The sequence below is a fragment of the Schistocerca gregaria genome, chromosome 5, assembly GCF_023897955.1.
Source record: "Schistocerca gregaria isolate iqSchGreg1 chromosome 5, iqSchGreg1.2, whole genome shotgun sequence".
Classification (NCBI taxonomy): Eukaryota; Metazoa; Arthropoda; class Insecta; order Orthoptera; family Acrididae; genus Schistocerca; species Schistocerca gregaria.
Genome location: NC_064924.1, coordinates 170,926,515 through 170,945,340, shown reverse-complemented (window position 1 = coordinate 170,945,340; position 18,826 = coordinate 170,926,515). Strand labels below are relative to the sequence as shown.

General features: G+C 42.6%; 1 protein-coding gene across 1 annotated transcript in view; it reads left to right on the top strand.

Moving 5' to 3' along the window:
* The first annotated feature begins 868 nt into the window (after positions 1 to 868).
* The window catches only part of LOC126273270 (cytochrome P450 6k1-like), a 58,913-nt gene continuing 40,955 nt past the window's right edge, over positions 869 to 18,826 (top strand). The window contains exons 1-3 of the mRNA XM_049976814.1: positions 869 to 953; positions 12,946 to 13,184; positions 14,681 to 14,895. Coding sequence (XP_049832771.1) covers positions 869 to 953; positions 12,946 to 13,184; positions 14,681 to 14,895 — 539 coding nt within the window. The remainder of the gene's footprint in view (positions 954 to 12,945; positions 13,185 to 14,680; positions 14,896 to 18,826) is intronic.

The window sequence follows — 18,826 nt, the reverse complement described above, 5'->3', positions numbered from 1 at the left end:
TTCGTGGTGGGGCAATGTTTTTAAAGTTTGCAACGTAACAGAGACGCTAAAAGGTCTCACGCTAAAACCTGCAGCTGGTGTGGTCCTTTTAGCGTTATCGTGAGATCTATACTGTTCTTCTTGAGGGCTCTATCTTTTAACATGGGCTGGAGGATTGTCCTAATGTAACAGACACGCGAAAAAGTCTCACGCTAAAACTTGCGGGTGGTAGTGGCCCTTTTTGTGTTATCGTAAGATCTATACTGCTTTTCTGGAGGGCTCTAGCTTTTAACATGGGCTGGGGGTGGTCCTTGACATACCTGAGACGCGAAAAAGTCTCACGCTAAAACGTGCGGGTGGTAGTTGTACAGGTAGGCTCGGCCGTCCATTCCTTATCGTAGGGCCTTCTAGCTTAACACGGTTCGGCTCTCGGCTTCTGTCCTCGTTTCTCCCCTCGGAACTGCGTCTGCCTGACGGTGGGAAGGTACGACATGCATTTAGGCATTCTTGTGTTAGTCTGTGGTATTCCATTTGCTCACTCGTTACTCGTATTACTTTGGTTAATTTAATGTCACGATTTATTCGGAGCTATGACCCATACTACTGGATTTGCTTATCATGTCAGGGTTTTCATGTAAGGTGTTGGATTTGCCTGACACCTTACAGCGTGATCCCAAGGTTTTATCGATAGACCGACTTTTAAATGCGAGATAGCCAACCAATTATTGAACAGAGTCAGGAGTGGCATCTTCTATATCAGCACTATTTTGGTCTAGTTCGTGGACAATTCTCAGGAATTCTTCTTCCACTTCTACAATACCTAATGCGTCACAACTATCTGCTCGTTTGGATTGTCGTTCGTCTGTTATCTCAATAGATGATATTCAAAATGTCGTCATCGTGTGTTTCAGACCCAGTATCTGCAGAAAGAGCAGTGACTCTTTCATCAGCAACTGCTGCACGGTCTGATAAAGGTATGTCGTCTGCATTTCCAGTTAACAGAAGAAGCGGAATTATGTGTTTGACCTCTACAGGGGTGGGATTATTGTAGAACGCACCAAGTCGTCGAATTCTAGAAAAATAATTTTCCAAGCAGTCCTGATTTAGAAATGATGTTAAGATAAACTTCACGTTATCTTTCTTTACCTCTTCGAGTAATCGTAGAAGGGATGTGATTGAGACTACAAACCCCTTATGAAAAGGCAACCCTTCCTGTTTCCACAGCGCATGTCATGGCAAACATCGCGAAATCTTTTTAAAGTGTTCCCTTACATTTAAAATTCAGACCAAATCCGCAACGTAAAGGCGTGACACAATAAATGGGAGTTCTAGAATTTAAAACGTCTAAAACATCGTTTACTAAACAATAAAAATATGCATTTCTGTTCTTTTCCCAAAACATACAAGAGAGCTTTAGCCGTGCGACGTGAAAATAAGCGGGCTGCCATCCGAACATTTTGTCGAGCACGTCCTGTAACACTGATGTGCGCTTCTGAAATGTGATGTACTACATTCAGATCGCCTTTCTGGCTGTCTAACAAATTCTCAATTATATTCTTGGTTATCAAAGCTCCATCAGGAAGAGACAACCCTTCATCTAAAAAGGGGTCCTAAGGAGCTTCAATAAATGTGGCACGTCGTAAAAAACCCAGATTTTCCTTTCATTGTGCGCAGGATTATTGAAAAAGGTTTTTGAGATATTGACACAAAGTTTGTTCCACACTTTAGAGTTTTTTGCACTCATATCACACGTTACAGCCACAACACGTAGTCCCGAATTTTCAATGTTTAGTATTATATCTAGTAGCAGGCCACAGTTCATTGGCACTTCAGAATTGTGATAAATCGGCTGCTTCCAAGATGAACACAAACCACGAATCATTGCAACTAGACCATTTGCGTGAGGTCCTAAAATCCTGTCTTCCGAAGCATTATAGCAGATTCTACCATCAATGTTCATTTCATCGAAACACAACACAGTTGTCTTCTATAGGGGAGTAAATGTACGACTCTTTGCTTTCAAAATTGCGAAAACTTCTTCTGAAATACCTAGACTACACTTAAAATTCGTAGTCCATTTTTGAAGTTTTGCTTGACATGGCAAAGGAATGAAACTTCCTGGCAGATTAAAAATGTGTGCCGGACCGAGACTCGAATTCGGGACCTTGCCTTTCGCCGGCAAGTGCTCTACCAACTGAGCTACCCGACCACAACTCACGTCCCCTCCTCACAGCTTTAGTTCTGCCAGTGTCTCATCTCCTACCTTCCAAACTTTACAGAAGCTCTCCTACGGACCTTGCAGAACTAGCACTCATGAAAGAAAGGATATAGCGGAGACATGGATTAACCACAGCCTGGGGGATGTTTCCAGAATGGGATTTTCACTCTGCAGCGGAGTGTGCGCTGATCTGAAACTTCCTGACAGATTAAAACATTCTGGAAACATCCCCCAGGCTGTGGCTAAGCCATGTCTCCGCAGTATCCTTTCTTTCAGGAGTGCTAGTTCTGCAATGTTCGCAGGAGAGCTTCTGTAAAGTTTAGAAGGTAGGAGACAAGGTACTGGCAGAACTAAAGCTGTGAGAGTGGACGTGAGTCGTGCTTCGGTAGCTCAGATGGTTGGCCTCTGTAATAAAAAAATGAGTGGAAGGAACAACTACCGAACTTGAACAGGATGTCTTGCGACGTCCGCAACGACCAAACACAACGATCAATAACGAACAAAATGCAAAATTAAAATAATTAAAAAAAGTTGGTTGTCGGCACGGTAGCTCAGCGTGTTCGGTCAGAAGGTTAGCTGCCCTCTCTAACAAAAAAAATGAGTTAATGGATCAACAACGAACTTAAAACGGATGTCTTACGACGTCCGCCCCGAGCAGATGCAACGAACGAAAACGAACAAAATGAGATTAAAAAGAAAAAAAGTTGGTAGAGCACTTCCCGCAAAAGGCAAAGATCCCGAGTTCGAGTCTCGGTCTGGCACACAGTTTTAATCTGCCAGGAAGTTTCAAATCAGCGCACACTCCGCTGCAGAGTGAAAATCTCATTATGGCAAAGGAATATTTCGCTTACTCAAATATGTATAATCTTTTCGAGAAAGAGCTTTTAGAGTTAGGGCATTGGCAATTTCCTGAGCACTCCATTTAACACTTCTGTTGCTTTGCAACAAACAGTGAAGTTCTCCTGGAGTGAAACTCTTAGATAAGGTATTTTGTAATTGTTTCTTTACGACACTTTCTTTCACTGTAGCACTTAATTTTGTCTTCTTTAATAAGACGCGTCTAACAAAATGGCTCTGAGCACTATGGGACTTAACAGCTGTGGTCATCATTCCCCTAGAACGTAGAACTACTTAAACCTAACTAACCTAAGGACATCACACACATCCATGCCCGAGGCAGGATTCGAACCTGCGACTGTAGCAGTCGCGCGGTTCGGGACTGCGCGCCTAGAACCGCGAGACCACCGCGGCCGGCATGCGTCTAACAGTATTGGCTTTCTTCAGGGCTGCTTCACACTTTTTAAGGCTACTTTCAAGCACAGCATTTTTCTTTTAAGGAACTTCTGTTTCTGAAATCAGTCTTCTTATTTCTTCGTCGTTCACTTTCAAATCAGAGAGTTCACAAACGGGCATTGTATTTGTGTCTTGGTCCAGTTTCCTTTTCCTTGGGGACACAGACTGTAAGGTATCAATTGCTCTCTTGCGCACATCTCTCTACATCTACATCTACGTGATTAATCTGCTATTCACAGTAAAGTGCCTGGCAGAGGTTCAATGAACCACCTTCATGCTGTCTCTCTACCTTTCCACTCTCGAACGGCACGCGGGAAAAACCAGCACTTAAATTTTTCAGTGCGAGCCCTGATTTCTCATATTTTATCGTGATGATCATTTCTCCCTATGTAGGTAAGTGCCAACAGAATGTTTTCGCAATCGGAGGAGAAAACTGGTGATAGAAATTTCATGAGAAGTTCCCGTCGCAACGAAATACGCCTTTGTTTTAATGATTGCCAATCCAATTCACGTATCATGTCTGTGACACTATCTCCCTTATGTCGGGATAATACAAAACGAGCTGCCCTTCTTTGTACTTTTTCGATGTCATCCATCACTCCCACCAGATGCGGATCCCACACCGCATAGCAGTACTCCAGAGTAGGGCGGACAAGCGTAGTGTAAGCAGTCTCTTTTGTAAACCTGTTGCACCTTCTAAGTGTTCTGCCAGTGACTCGCAGTGTTTGGTTTGCTTTACCCACAATATTATCTATGTCATCGTTCCAATTTAGGTTATTTGTAATTGTAATTCTTAAGTATTTAGTAATTTACACCCCTCAGATTTGTGTGACCGATCGCGTAATCGAAATTTAGTTGATTTCTTTTAGTACTCTGTGAATAACTTCACACTTTTCCTTATTCAGGGTCAATTGTCACTTTTCGCACCATACAGATATCTTATCTCAATAATTTTGCAAGTCGTTTTGATCATCTGATAACTTTACAAGACGGTAAATAAGAGCATCATCTGCAAACAATCTAAGACGGCTACTCACATTGTCTCCTATGTCGTTAATATAGACCAGGAACAATAGAGGGCCTATAACACTTCCTTGGGAACGCCGGATATTACTTCTGTTTTACTCTATGACTTTCCGTCTATTACTACGAACTGTGACCTTCCTGACAGGAAATCACGAATCCAGTACCACAACTGAGGCGATACTCCGTAGGCACGCACTTTGATTAGAAGACGCTTGTGAGGAATGGTGTCGAAAGACTTCTGGAAATCTAAAAATATGGAATCAATCTGACATCCCCTGTCGATAGCACTTATTACTTCATGAGTATAAAGAGCTAGTTGTGTTTCACAAGAACGATATTTTCTGAATTCGTACTGGCTATATGTCAATAAATCGTTTTCTTCGAGGTACTTCATAATGTTCGAATGCAGTATATGTTCTAAACCCCTACTGCAAATCGACGTTGGTGATACAGGCCAGTAATTCAGCAGATTACTCGTACTTCCCTTTTTGGGTATTGGTGTGACTTGAGCAATTTTCCAGTCTTTAGGTACGTATCTTTCTGTGAGCGAGTGGTTGCATATAATTGCTAAATATGGAGCTATTTTATCAGCATACTCTGAGAGGAACCTGACTGGTATACAATCTGGACCAGAGTCCTTGCCTTCATTAAGTGATTTAAGCTGCTTTGTTACACCGGGGAAATCTACTCCTATGTTTCTCATCTTGGCAGTTGTTCTTGATTGGAGTTCAGGAATATTTACTTCGCGTTCTTTGGTGAAGGAGTTTCGGAAAACCGTATTTAATAACTCTGCTTTAGTGGCACTGTCATCAGTGACTTCAGCGTTGTTATCGCGCAGTGAAGGTATTGATTGTGTCTCTTCTGATAACGTAGAGCTCGGTCACGAACATCCTACAGGAACAAAAAACTATTAATTGTTTCGTTTATGATCAATGATTAGTACTAAAGTAATACTTTCTCACTAAAAAATAGCTCATTTGAGAAGATAAAACTTAACGACTTAGTACCTTAATCTAATTTATCAGTATAACGCAGCAGCTTGCTTACCTCATTGTCAGGTTCAGCTGAACTTAGCCGTGCCAGTTGGGTAAATGTTGAGATGGAACTGCATCTGCCTTAAGTTTCTTCTTTTGCAGCAACCCCAGGAGTTCGTTCTTTAAATGCCACTCGTAATCCTCAAGAAGAAAATGAATGGAGCAGATACAGGCATTAATAACATTAATTTCGTCAGCTCGCTTGCACCGAGATATCTATTCCCTTTCTAGGGAATTCTTGGGAAAATAATGATACACTGTACCGCTAGTCTTAGTGCCATAATTTTTACAGTTTGCAACTGCACAGTTGCTCGTATTTCTATTCATAATTCAGTCTGCTCGCAACACACGCCGCTAATAAACACACCGCTGCCATACTCAATGCTCTCTGCGCGGTGACGTCACAGTGCGAAGGGTACTGTGGGTAAATTGTTCGCGGACACCGCCGGAATGGCCTACCTTATACGTCTAGCTACCTTGATCTGCTCACCTCGTGGTGGCCGGAGGTCTCTGGTCCGAAATATGGTGGCACAATGTCGACGGGAACCGGCTACACACCAGAAAACTATTAGAAGAAGAAATACGGCGGCAAAATTTCAGGAGTTGCATACTTCTATACAAAACTCAGCTCGTTTGTCTTTGGCACTTTCTCTTAAAACTTGCAAAAGTTCCAAGTTGTAGAGAATCCGTGACAGGCGTTTTTGTAATACCTTCCACACTGTGACACTAGGCGTATCCAAATCTAAGCTGGAACATCTCGTTATTTTCCGGGACTGAGAATGAACGACTGTTGGCCGATCCTAACCCGGTGACCCATGTGACACATAGCCAGTCTGGATGAAACGATTCTACGAATTTATAACAGTTTGTGTTTGAGGTGGTGGCTTGCGATACATAGTCCTGAATTGTCTCTGGAATGTAATAGCGAATTTGGATTCATGAAACAATAAATAACACAACCCACGCTCTGCACTGTTATACGATCACGATGAGGGTTGAAATAACTCAGTCGCGTATGCCACGCGGAGGGAATTAACAGTGTTAGACAGGTTCGGTTGTCTGGGGGAGGAGACCAGCCAGCGAGGTCATCAGTCTCATCGGATTAGGGAAGGATGGGGAAGGAAGTCGGCCGTGCCCTATCAAAGGAAACATTCCGACATTTGCCTGGAGCGATTTAGGGAAATTACGGAAAACCTAAATCAGAATGTCCGAACGCGGGATTGAACCGTCGTCCTCCCTAATGCGAGTCCAGTGTGCTAGCCACTGCGCCACCTCGCTCGTGTTAGACAGGAATATTGCTTGAAGATACACTGCATTCGGTGCTGCATTAAAGATTTCTGTCAGATATTTACCCCTTTCACAATCAATGGGTACTTTTGTATAAAGTTCAGGACTCAAATACCTATGAACCCAAGCTATTCGAAGAAACTCTCAATAATAATGCAGAAAATCGACTTTGAAACTTTCCGAGTGGCTTTAATACCCTAAGGAATCGTCATTTTGTCCTTGAGCTGCCTGTCTCCCTGATTTAGGTTTTCCGTGATTTCCCTAATTCGCTCCAGGCAAATGCCGCGATGGTTCCTTTGAAAGGGCACGGCCGACCTCCTTCCCCGTCCTTCCCTACTCCGATGAGACCGATGACCTCGCTGTTTGGTCTCTTCCCCCAAACAACCCAACCCAACCTGCCTCCCTGGTAGAATGCTTACATACCACGTTGACGGGACAGGTTCGATTCGCTACCCTGTTAAATTTCTAAACAAAGGTGCATGTTCCATGAGCATTAACGGAAAGCGTAAAACATAAATTTGTAGTATTTTAAAAATTTAAACGACCTTTGTTAACAATCTTTTATAAAAGATGGTAATTAAGAATTTATATTTGCAATGAAAACTTGGTGTGCGATATATGATTAGAAATAAGAAGACATGAATCTTCGTAATAATGACAATTATACATGTTTCAATTAGCATACCTTTGATGAATTTATACTTAAAATAGGGAACGCCGCAGAACTTTACAACTGCTAAATATGTGTGGTATTCTCCTCTCTCTGTCGCTCTACTTCTTCCACCTACCCCTGTCCATCTGCTCCTCCTGCTCCCTGGCTCTGCCCATCACCTTCCCCGCTCCCTGTACGCCGCTTCTCTCTCTCTCTCTCTCTCTCTCTCTCTCTCTCTCTCTCTCTCTCTTTCTCTCTCTCTGTCCATCTCTTCCTCTCTAGTCTCTCAGTTCATATCCTCCTTCCCTGTCTTTATATCCATTTCTTCCCCTCTTCTCTGCCCATCTCATCCTCCCCTCCCCCCCCCCCTTTCTCTGACCTTATTTAGCGTTTTTAGAAACAGAACCTACGTTGGGAACAGAAGTTAAATGAATGGGCAAATCGCTTGGAATCGTTAGCAGATGGTGTATGAGAGAGATCTTCCAAGACGCTGGCTCTGTGAGAATAGTAGCTTTAGCGACAGTATCTCGCACGTTTTTAATCTGTGAATTATCACATTTGGCCGTCTGTTTTGTCGATGATGATGTTTGGTTTGTGGGTCGCTCAACTGCGTGGTTATCGGCACCTGTACAAATTCCCAACCTTTGCTGAGTCCAATCTCGCCACTTTCACGAATGAAGATGAAATGATGAGGACAAAACAAACACCCAGTCATCTCGAGGTAGGTGAAAATCGCTGACACCGCCGGGAATCGAACCCGGGACCCCGTGCTCAGGGAGCGAGAACGCGACCGCTAGACCACGAGCTGCCGGCATCCGTTTAGTCCACATTTCAAATTACTTTGTGCGTAACTTTCAGCTGAGCGAGTCTGAAACGACTGATCTGTTGATCCGGAGTCATGATGGATCGCGTTTGAGAAATTCTTAGTCGATTCGTCTCCAAACGCTGTCTGTGCTGTTTGTCAGTCTCGTTGATTCGCGGGTCATGCAGTTTCCCTACGTTACGCGTGCGACGACCGATACTTCGATGCCTCACTGGTGGTACTCTTTCGGAAGATATAAACCACAAACTGAAATCAATTGAATGTCTGCAACTCAGTAAATTATCACGAACTGACATCAATTCAATCTTTGCAACACACCAAAGATATGATAACCATCGATAACACAGTGAAATATCCGTTTCAGCTGTATTGCTTTTCGCAAAATATCAGTGTTCAATGCGGAATTTGTTGTAGTCATGAAAACATGCGGCACCAGAATCGTCAAACTGAACATCACTTTTTTTTTGTTATGAAAATATCTGACAGCACGACAATCAAAAAGACCGTCACATTTCTTTCACTGAGATTTCATACAAAAGTACCCTCAAAATTTCCAATTTTCCTGGTGGCTTTCCAAAAATTTTCTTTCGTAAAAACCTTGTCCTGACCGTTACGAACACAAAAAAAAAACCGGTCGAGGCGTTGTCAAGTGATGACCTTTCATATATGCGGCAATTCATTTTCTTTATACATAGATGGAGCAATTATTCGCAGAGAACGGCAAATAAAGAAGAAAATACTGACTGAAGCGAGACCCGAACCAGTGATTACAAGTCTCCAGCGCTACTGATTTTTTGTTCCTTGTTTTTATTGTTATTTCACAATGGCCTTGAGCACTATGGGACTTAACATCTGAGGATATGAGTCCCCTAGAACTTAGAGCTACTTAAACCTAACTAACCTAAGGAAATCATACACATCCATGCCCGAGGCAGGATTCGAACCTGCGACCATAGCGGTCGCGCGGATCCAGACTGAAGCGACTAGAACCGCACGGTCACACCGGCCGGCTTTTTGTTTTCATCTTTATGTATTTATGCTTCATGTTAATGTTCGTAGAACATGGACCTCAATTTAAAAATTTGCCTCGGCCGGGAATCGACCTAGAAACCCAATATGGCAGGCAAGCATTCCAACACAGGACCACGTTGCCAGTCGAAGAAAATTGTCCTCATTTAGCGCTTTTAAAGGCGCTTTGAAACTTTAATATCGATTTTCTGGGTACTTTTTTATGATTGCATCGAACAGCAATTGTTAACTGATATTTGAGTTAAATATAAAATATTACAAATATCCGATTACTGTATAGTCCTTGTTAGCCTTCTACAAAGAAAAAAAAGAGTTCAAATGTGTGTGAAATATTATGGAACTTAACTGCTAAGGTCATCAGTCCCTAACCTTACACACTACTTAACCTAAATTATCCTAAGGACAAACACACATACACACATCCCCGAGCGAGGACTGGAACCTCCGCCGTGACCAGCCGCCTAGTCCATGACTGCAGGGCCTGAGACCGCTCGGTTACCCCCGCGCGGCTGCATTCTACAAGCTATGGCAAAGAGAGGTGTCATTAGAAGTAAAACCTGAAAAACTAATTTCATCTAGACTGCCATAGTCCAAACAGATATCAACTGCGATTTATGAAATAGGAACCACCATTTTTATTACATATTCGTGTAGTACGTAAAGAAATATGAACGTTTTAGTTGGACCACTTTTTTCGCTTTGTGGTAGATGACGATGTAATAATCACAAACATATGGCTCACAATTTTAGACGAAAACTTGGTAACCGGTAGATTTTTAAATTAAAATACAGAACGTAGGTATGTTTGAACATTTTATTTCGGTTGTTCCAATGTGATACATGTATCTTTGTGAACTTATCATTTCTGAGAACGCATGCTGTTACAGCGTAATTGCCTGTAAATACCACATTAATGTAATAAATGCTCAGAATGATGTTCGTCAACCTCACTTCATTTGGCTAATTTGTGTAACGACATTCCTCTCAACAGCAAGTAGTTCGCCTTCCGTAATGTTCGCACATGCATTGACAATGCGCTGACGCATATTGTCAGGCGTTGTCGGTGGACCACGATAGCAAATATCCTTCAACTTTCCCCACAGAAAGAAATCCGGGGACGTCAGATCCGGTGAACGTGTGGGCCAATCCACCTGTCATGAAATATGCTATTCAATACTGCTTCAACCGCACGCGAGCTATGAGCCGGACATCCATCATGTTGGAACTACTTCGCCATTCTGTGATGCAGTGAAACATCTTGTAGTAATATCGTTAGAACATTACGTAGGAAATCAGCATACAATGCACCATTTAGATTGCCATCGATAAAATGGGGGCCAATTATCCTTCCTCCCATAATGCCGCACCATACATTAACCCGCCAAGGTCGCTGATGTTCCACTTCTCGCAGCCATCGTGGATTTTCCGTTGCCCAATAGTGCATATTATGACAGTTTACGTTGCCGCTGTTGGTAAATGACGCTTCGTCGCTAAATAGAACGGATGCAAAATATCTGTCATCGTCCAGTAATTTCTCTTGTGCCCAGTGGCAGAACAGTACACGAGTTTCAAAGTCGTCGTCATCCAATTCCTGGTTATAGAAATATGGTACGGATGCAATCGATGTTGATGTAGCATTCTCAACACCGACGTTTTTGAGATTCACGATTCGCGCGCAATTTGTCTGCTACTGATGTGCGGATTAGCCGCGAGAGCAGCTAAAACACCTACTTGGGCATCATCATTTGCTGCAGGTCGTGGTTGACGTTTCACATGTGGCTGAACACTTCCTGTGTTCTTAAATAACGTAACTATCCGGCGAACGGTCTGCACACTTGGATGATGTCGTCCAGGATACCGAGGAGCATACATAGCATACACAATAGCCATACATCAACACGATGTCGACCTTTGCCGCATATGGTAAACGGTCCATTTTAACCCGGGTAATGTATCACGAAGCAAATACCGTCCGCATTGGCGGAATGTTACGTGATACGACGTAGTTACACGTTTGAGACTATTACAGTGCCATCTATCACAAACCGAAAAAGTGGTTCAACTAAAACATTCATATTTCTTTACGTACTACACGAATATGTAATAAAAATGGGGGTTCCTATTTAAAAAAAAAAAAACGCAGTTGATATCCGTTTGACCTGTGGCAGTGCCATCTAGTGTGTCAACCATAGCGACATCTGGTTTCCCCATTCAAGCTAGACGAGTTTCGCTCTTTGTGGTTTTTTCGTTTGATGCTTATTTCGTGAGAAATTTGGCCCGGTCGCTATCAATGGACCAGCCTGTATAAGCGGGCAGTGCATACCAGCGGAACCATTCCGCTGTGAGCTCTATCTGCAACAGCATTGATTTCTGCAGTTATTTCACGTAGTGTTCCTTTCCCGTTAGCACATACAACTGCACGCAAATGCCGCTGCTTTCGGTCGTTATGTGAATGCTGACGTCACTGCGCTGTCCATAGTGAGAGGTAATGCCCGAGATGTGGTATTCTCCACGTGATAATGTGGATCTCTGAAGACTGAATTCCTTAACGATTCCCGAAATGGAGTGTCTCATGCGTCTAGCCTCAACCACCATTCCGCGTGTAAGGTCTGTTAATTCCCGTCGTGCGGCCATAATCACGCCGGAAACCATTTCATATGAACCACCTTGTTGTTGTTGTTGTTGTTGTTGAGGTCTTCAGTCGTGAGACTGGTTTGATGCAGCTTTCCATGCTACTCTATTCTGCGCAAGCTTCTTCATCTCCCAGTACCTACTGCAACCTACATCCTTCTGAATCTGCTTAGTGTAGTCATCTCTTGGTCTCCCCCCTACGGTTTTTACCTTCCACGCTGCCCTCCAATACTAAATTGGTGATCCCTTGATGCCTCAGAACATGTCCTACCAACCCACCCCTTCTTCTTGTCAAGTTGTGCTACAAACTTCTCTTCTCCCCAATCCTATTCAATACTTCCTCATTAGTTATGTGATCTACCCATCTAATCTTCAGCATTCTTCTGTAGCACCACATTTGGAAAGCTTCTATTCTCTTCTTGTCTAAACTACTTATCGTCGTGTACGCGATACTAACGCTATCCCGCATATCGCTATTCCCTGAGTTTGTCACCTCAGTGTATTAGCCCCATCTTTGTAAACAATCAGATGCAATTCAGTGTATTACATTGTCGCTTTTGTTCCTTCTTTTACAGATTGTTTGAAGGTTTCTGAAAACCGCGAGGTAAAAGCAGTTTCGCCATGGGCCTGTTTCTGGAATCGTGGCTGAGTGAATTCCTGGCCGTAGCCGTGGTGGCGGTGGCGACGCTCTATGCTTGGTATTCTCATTGCTACAGCTATTGGACCAAGAAGGGCGTTCTCCAGCCAGTTACCTTAATATCATTTGGCAACATAGCGAGAGCTTTTTTTTGGAATTAATCGATTAGATTTCTTGTTACAAGAGCTCTATCTTCGTTTCAGAGGTATTTTGGAGTAATACTTCCTTCATCTGCATACTCTTCATATCATATACCTTTTCACTGGAACCATAATTTAATTTACCTACTGATACTAAATATTTTTTCGTCTACTGTTAACGGCTTACGCATTTCAGATCAGAGCTACGTGGGAATATACCTATTCAGCAATCCAAGTCTGTTGCTGATCAACCCGGACTGCATTCGGACAGTACTGGTCAAGGAATTTGAAGCATTCTCTCAAAGAAATATCAACTTCGATGAGACAGATCCACTGAACCATAATTTAGTTAGCGCGAACGGTCCTAAATGGAACAAACTGCGTACTAAGTTGACACCGTCATTTACGACGGGAAAGCTCAAAATGATGAGTCAGGTATGTTTTAAAAATAACAACTAAATTTACGATAGACGCTCTTCAGTGTCCCTAATAGTCCAATTTTATCTTAAATTAAGCACTTCTGACACTGCAGTAAACATAATTGCCTTCTTTTCTTCCTCTTATACTCCCAACGCGGTTTTGTAGCTAACAACTATGAGGCCGGGACGACACACCGTCGTTAGCGGCTAACATTGATGAAATGTCTCACAGCGTATGAAACTGAATTTGCTAAAGCCCTGGCCAGTATTTATTTAACTTTGTAAACCAACAAAGAACGTGAGATTGGACTATACTATCATTCTGCTACGTTTCACCACATTAGATTTTCAAATCCCGCAGAGAAGGTGGGACGATGTTTTAATTTCAGGAAACTCTCTAAGTGTTGTTTAATTCCGGTTGCTAAACTGTGATTAAGAATATACTTGAACTTCTACAGTGTCACATCGTGTGAGACATTAAGTAAGGGTTATTCGTAAGTACCTCCAGGGACTCACAAGGTGACCGCGCGGAAACCACGAGGCATGCAGAAAAATCAGTGGACAGAGCATTCCTCCAAGTTTCTCTTCATAATATGCGCCTTGGTGTAGCTGCAGAGCGTATAAACAGTGGATAGGCGTGTCGAAACACGTACACAAATTATTCTCCCCGAATTGTCGCATCGAATTATGAATAGTTTCAACGAAAATCTTACTCAGGTTAATAAATGAATGCGAACAGACAGTCAAACCAGGATGGAGAGAGAATCAGGAAGAAGAAATCGGTGAGGAAGCTTGGAAGTCGATCACATAGTAGAGTAGAAAGTCCTGCAGCAGAGCAGCAAGGTAATTGTATTGTATAGGGTGCAAATCTGAGCGAGTGAGCTGGTGCTTTTGGTATGTGAAAGAGTGCAGAAGTCATGGAATAGAGGTCCGAGGACTGTGTGAATGACAACATGGCGGTGTCACTAAATGTAGACCCCCACGACAAAGCTTAATACTTCAAAGAGAAAAACGACGTTAGTTCAGATCTTGCCACACCTAATGGTGCTCAACTGAACCAGTCCAGTGAGTAATCTCTAGAACGAGTACGGTGGCAAGATAAATATTATTTATTGCTCGAGGCAAGACACAAAAGCCCAGACTAGGGAATAAGGAGGCTAAACAAATGTTGGGTGGACAGGATGTACGGTTTGTAGAAACTGGGCTGCAACTGGAACAGGTTCCGTTATTACGCCAATATCTTAGTGACACAGAATTTTGGCATGACGGGCAAGAAAAAACGAGTTGAAACTGTAGAGGATTGTATTGATAGAGTAGAAGAAAGGGTTATCCATTTACTGGGTGAAATAGAAACATGATTATGTGAAGCCACATATCATGTGGCATCCTGGCCTGTGACCTTTTGACAGTTTTAGTATGATGGCGCTTGAAATTTCTCAACCTCTACGAACGACTGTTGTCCCTTTCAGACAATGCAGGACTGCGGACGCGAATTGGTGAAGGTGTTTGGAGGAGCCAGCGAAGAAGGGCCAGATCCTGGAGGTGCGGGAGATAGCCGCCAGGTTCATCACCAACATCGCTTCCGTCTTTTTCGGAGTCGACTGTAACGCTCAACGGAACCCGGACACAGAGTTCCGCCAATGGGGGCGTCAGATGTTCGAGAGAAGTCAAATCAAGGATTTCCGATCTCATGTACAGATTTTTCCAGCGGCAGCCAAGACCCTCAGGTAAGTTGTTCACAGATGTAGGCTGTTGTAGTTAGCAACGTTACTCGTTAAAACTGGCGTTATATTTAGGAGCGCAAAATTATGTCTCTGTTTAGAGTTAATATACTTATTGTAGCTCAGTGAGTCACTAGATAATATTACAAAATGGTGTACTGTTCATAAGAAACGCCGTTCTCTTCGGTAAGTTGTCTCACGATAAATATGTGGGGAATTATAGGTAGACGTTAAGAAAACGAGTCATCGGTATTGCGACAAGGGGACGACAGCTGATAGGATGATATCTATGTTAATGTAAAATGGGAAACATTAAAAGCAAAAATCTCGAAAACTTTTTGACCCCTTTCCTTTATATTTTTACACGATAATCTAATAAACATTCGGACCGAGGTAGACTATGTACTTTTTAAAACAACGACGTACAAGAAATCAATTGCGAGCAAAAAAATACTATGCTGTTATGCACTGTGTTGTGAAAATACGCAGTTTCTTTTCCTTTCTCGCAGTAGTTATTAACAATGATTGCAGAACATTTAAGCCATTATACAGAATGTTTCTCCCATATATATTGTTCCTCCACATTCATAATTTTAAGCAAAAATTCTATAGACAACAAGGTGCTGTTGCGTATTCTTCCTCGCAGTCGGTTTGAACAGAAAACCTATTTATTAAGAAACCTGAATTATGATTAATCTGCTGTGAAATCTGAATCGTTAGAATCGTTTGTAAATTACTATCCGAAATGATGTCATTATAGCTATTCGTGGGCCACTGAAACGTGTCAGTTGAAGGTCGCTCCTCAAGCGTGTAATGTGGGCAGTATTACTGACAGACAAGTGAGAAACGTAAGGCGCTGCGTCTTCTGAATCAATAACAGCACCGAACAAAAGCCGCAACAAATGTTTAAACCACTATAGAAATCCGTGGGCGGAGCGCATCCTCATGATTGTCATCGGTTTTTCTCGGTCGAAAAAGTGTTCCGACAGTGTTTGTGATGGACAATACACCGTTCCATTATGTGATTTTAGATAAAACTTGCACCACTAGTGACCATAAAGAAACTGTGGTGCAGTGGTTGCAGGCGAGAGACATTGCTGCGGACATGAGCATGACAAAGCTGTTGTTATATTCGCTCGTAAAACAAAATAATTCTGCGGCGCCTAAATAGGTTGTAGTTGAAATTGAAAAGGAACAGCGTCTCTTGGTGACTAGACTATCGCCATGTCACTACCATTTTAATCCAATTGTATTGGTTTGGAGTGAAGTCAAGGCGTACATTAGAATTAAGAACAAGACTTTTAGTATAATAGGAATGGAAAGGTCTTACTACTGTAGATGCTACCTCATGGAGGAAGGAAGTAGACCATGTTACTAAACTCATAAGAGAAGCACAGGCAATAGACAGGATTATAAATGAAAACGAACAATTAATGATTTCTCTTAATGATGATGATTATGGTGATGATGATGATAACGGTTTCATCGCCGATTCCGATGATAGCGAAGGAGAACTGGATGGAATTGCGCCACTGACATCGTAAACTGTCTAGTGTAAATGTATACAGAATTAATTCTTTCTCTCTGCAGTCGAGTAGGCTATGCGTGTTTTGCTTTCTTTCTATGAGTGTGAATATCGTCTTCTTTGGTTCGCTTAGCTTTACATTATTATACGACGTTTCACATGCACCTATTACAGTATCAGTTTGGAACGACTTTTCATAGGTAATTTCATTAACTTCGGGTGTTGTTACTTCCCGGTTTCATATACTCTCAAGCGCTTAAGGGTCCGTCATCGTTCCCTCCATTGTTAGAAAAACGTACTTTGTTGTACTTAACGTATAAACGTTGATTGTAGCTTACATTTACAAAACGTACTTCGGAGTTATGGGCGTGTGCGGTGGCAGCTATCGCAATCTCGCAATCGCAGTATAGCCAACTACACGCAAGCTGTCAAGTGACACGTTTCACTGGCCCGGGCAAAGTATCCTCACAGGTCCAGCAGATGGGGACGCTTCTCTCACATCTCTAGACCAATGACTCTGACTGATTTATCCATTCATTTTTACCTTAAGTTCTCAATCAACATTTCATTTGAAACAACAATAAACAAGACTAAAGATCAGACATTCGAGCACGCAGTTCAGCTAGTTATCATGTGCTAATGTGGTACAGCATACTGTAAACATCAAACTAAAGTTACGCCATTTGCAAGCAAGCAACTGTATTAAATTTACACACTTTCTCTACGAATGCGTGTTGGTACGGAAATAGAATGGACGAGATGAAGGGCAGCAGACGGATGCCATATTTCTTGACTTCAAGAAATCGTTTGACTCGGTGCCCCACTGCAGACTCCCAGCATATGGGATTGGTTCCCAAATATTTGAGTGGCTCGAAGACTTCTTAAGTAGTAGAACCCAGCACGTTGTCCTCGATGGTGAGTGTTCATCGGAGGTGAGGGTATCATCTGGAGTGCCCCAGGAAAGTGTGGTAGGTCCGCTGTTGTTTTCTATCTACATAAATGATCTTCTGGGTAGGGTGGATAGCAATGTTCGGCTGTTTGCTGTGGTGTACGATATGGTGTCGATGTTGAGTGACTGTAGGAGGATACAAGATGACTTGGACAGGATTTGTGATTGGAGTAAAGAATGGAGCTAACTCTAAATGTAGATAAGTGTAAATTAATGGAGATGAATAGGAAAAAGAATCCAATAATGTTTGAATACCCGATTAGTAGTGTACTGCTCGAGCGTTTGGGATCCCTATCAGATCGATTTGAGGGAGGAAATAGAAGCAATTCAGAGACGGGCTGCTAGATTTGTTACTGGTAGGTTTGATCATCACGCGAGTGTTATGGAAGTGCTTCAGGAACTTGGATGAGAGTCTCTCGAGGAAAGGAGGCGTACTTTTCGTGATTCGCTATTGAGGAAATTTAGAGAACAGCATTTGAGGCTGACTGCAGTACAATTTTACTGCCGCCAATTTACATTTCGCGGAAAGAACCCAAAGATAAGAGAGATGAGGGCTCGTACAGAGGCATATAGGCAGTCATTTTTCCCTCCTTCTGTTTGGGGGTGGAACAGGGAGATAAGATGCTAGTACGAGGTACCCTCCGCCACGCACCTTATGGTGGATTGCGGAATACGTCTGTAGATGTAGATGTAGAGAACAGGTGCTTTAGCACACAGACCATGATAACCAGAAACCAGTGATCAGTGCTGAAATGATGGTCAGCCTTGCCACTACATACCCATTCTTGGACTGCTGCAGCAGTCTGTTTTCGATTATACAGGGTTATTACAAATGATTGAAGCGATTTCACAGCTCTACAATAACTTTATTATTTGAGATATTTCACAATGCTTTGCACACACATATAAAAACTCAAAAAGGTTTTTTAGGCATTCACAAATGTTCGATATGTGCCCCTTTAGTGATTCGGCAGACATCAAGCCGATAATCAAGTTCCTCTCACACTCGGCGCAGCATGTACCCATCAATGAGTTCGAAAGCGTCGTTGATGCGAGCTCGCAGTTCTGGTACGTTTTTTGGTAGAGGAGGTTTAAACACTGAATCTTTCACATAACCCCACAGAAAGAAATCGCATGGGGTTAAGTCGGGAGAGCGTGGAGGCCGTGACATGAATTGCTGATCGTGATCTCCACCACGAGCGATCCATCGGTTTTCCAATCTCCTGTTTAAGAAATGCCGAACATCATGATGGAAGTGCGATGGAGCACCATCCTGTTGAAAGAGGAAGTCAGCGCTGTCGGTCTCCAGTTGTGGCATGAGGCAATTTTCCATTTACACCTGTAGTGTAACGTTTTTTTCGCAGAAGAAAAAGGGGCCGTAAACTTTAAACCGTGAGATTGTACAAAACACGTTAACTTTTGGTGAACTGCGAATTTGCTGCACGAATACGTGAGGATTCTCT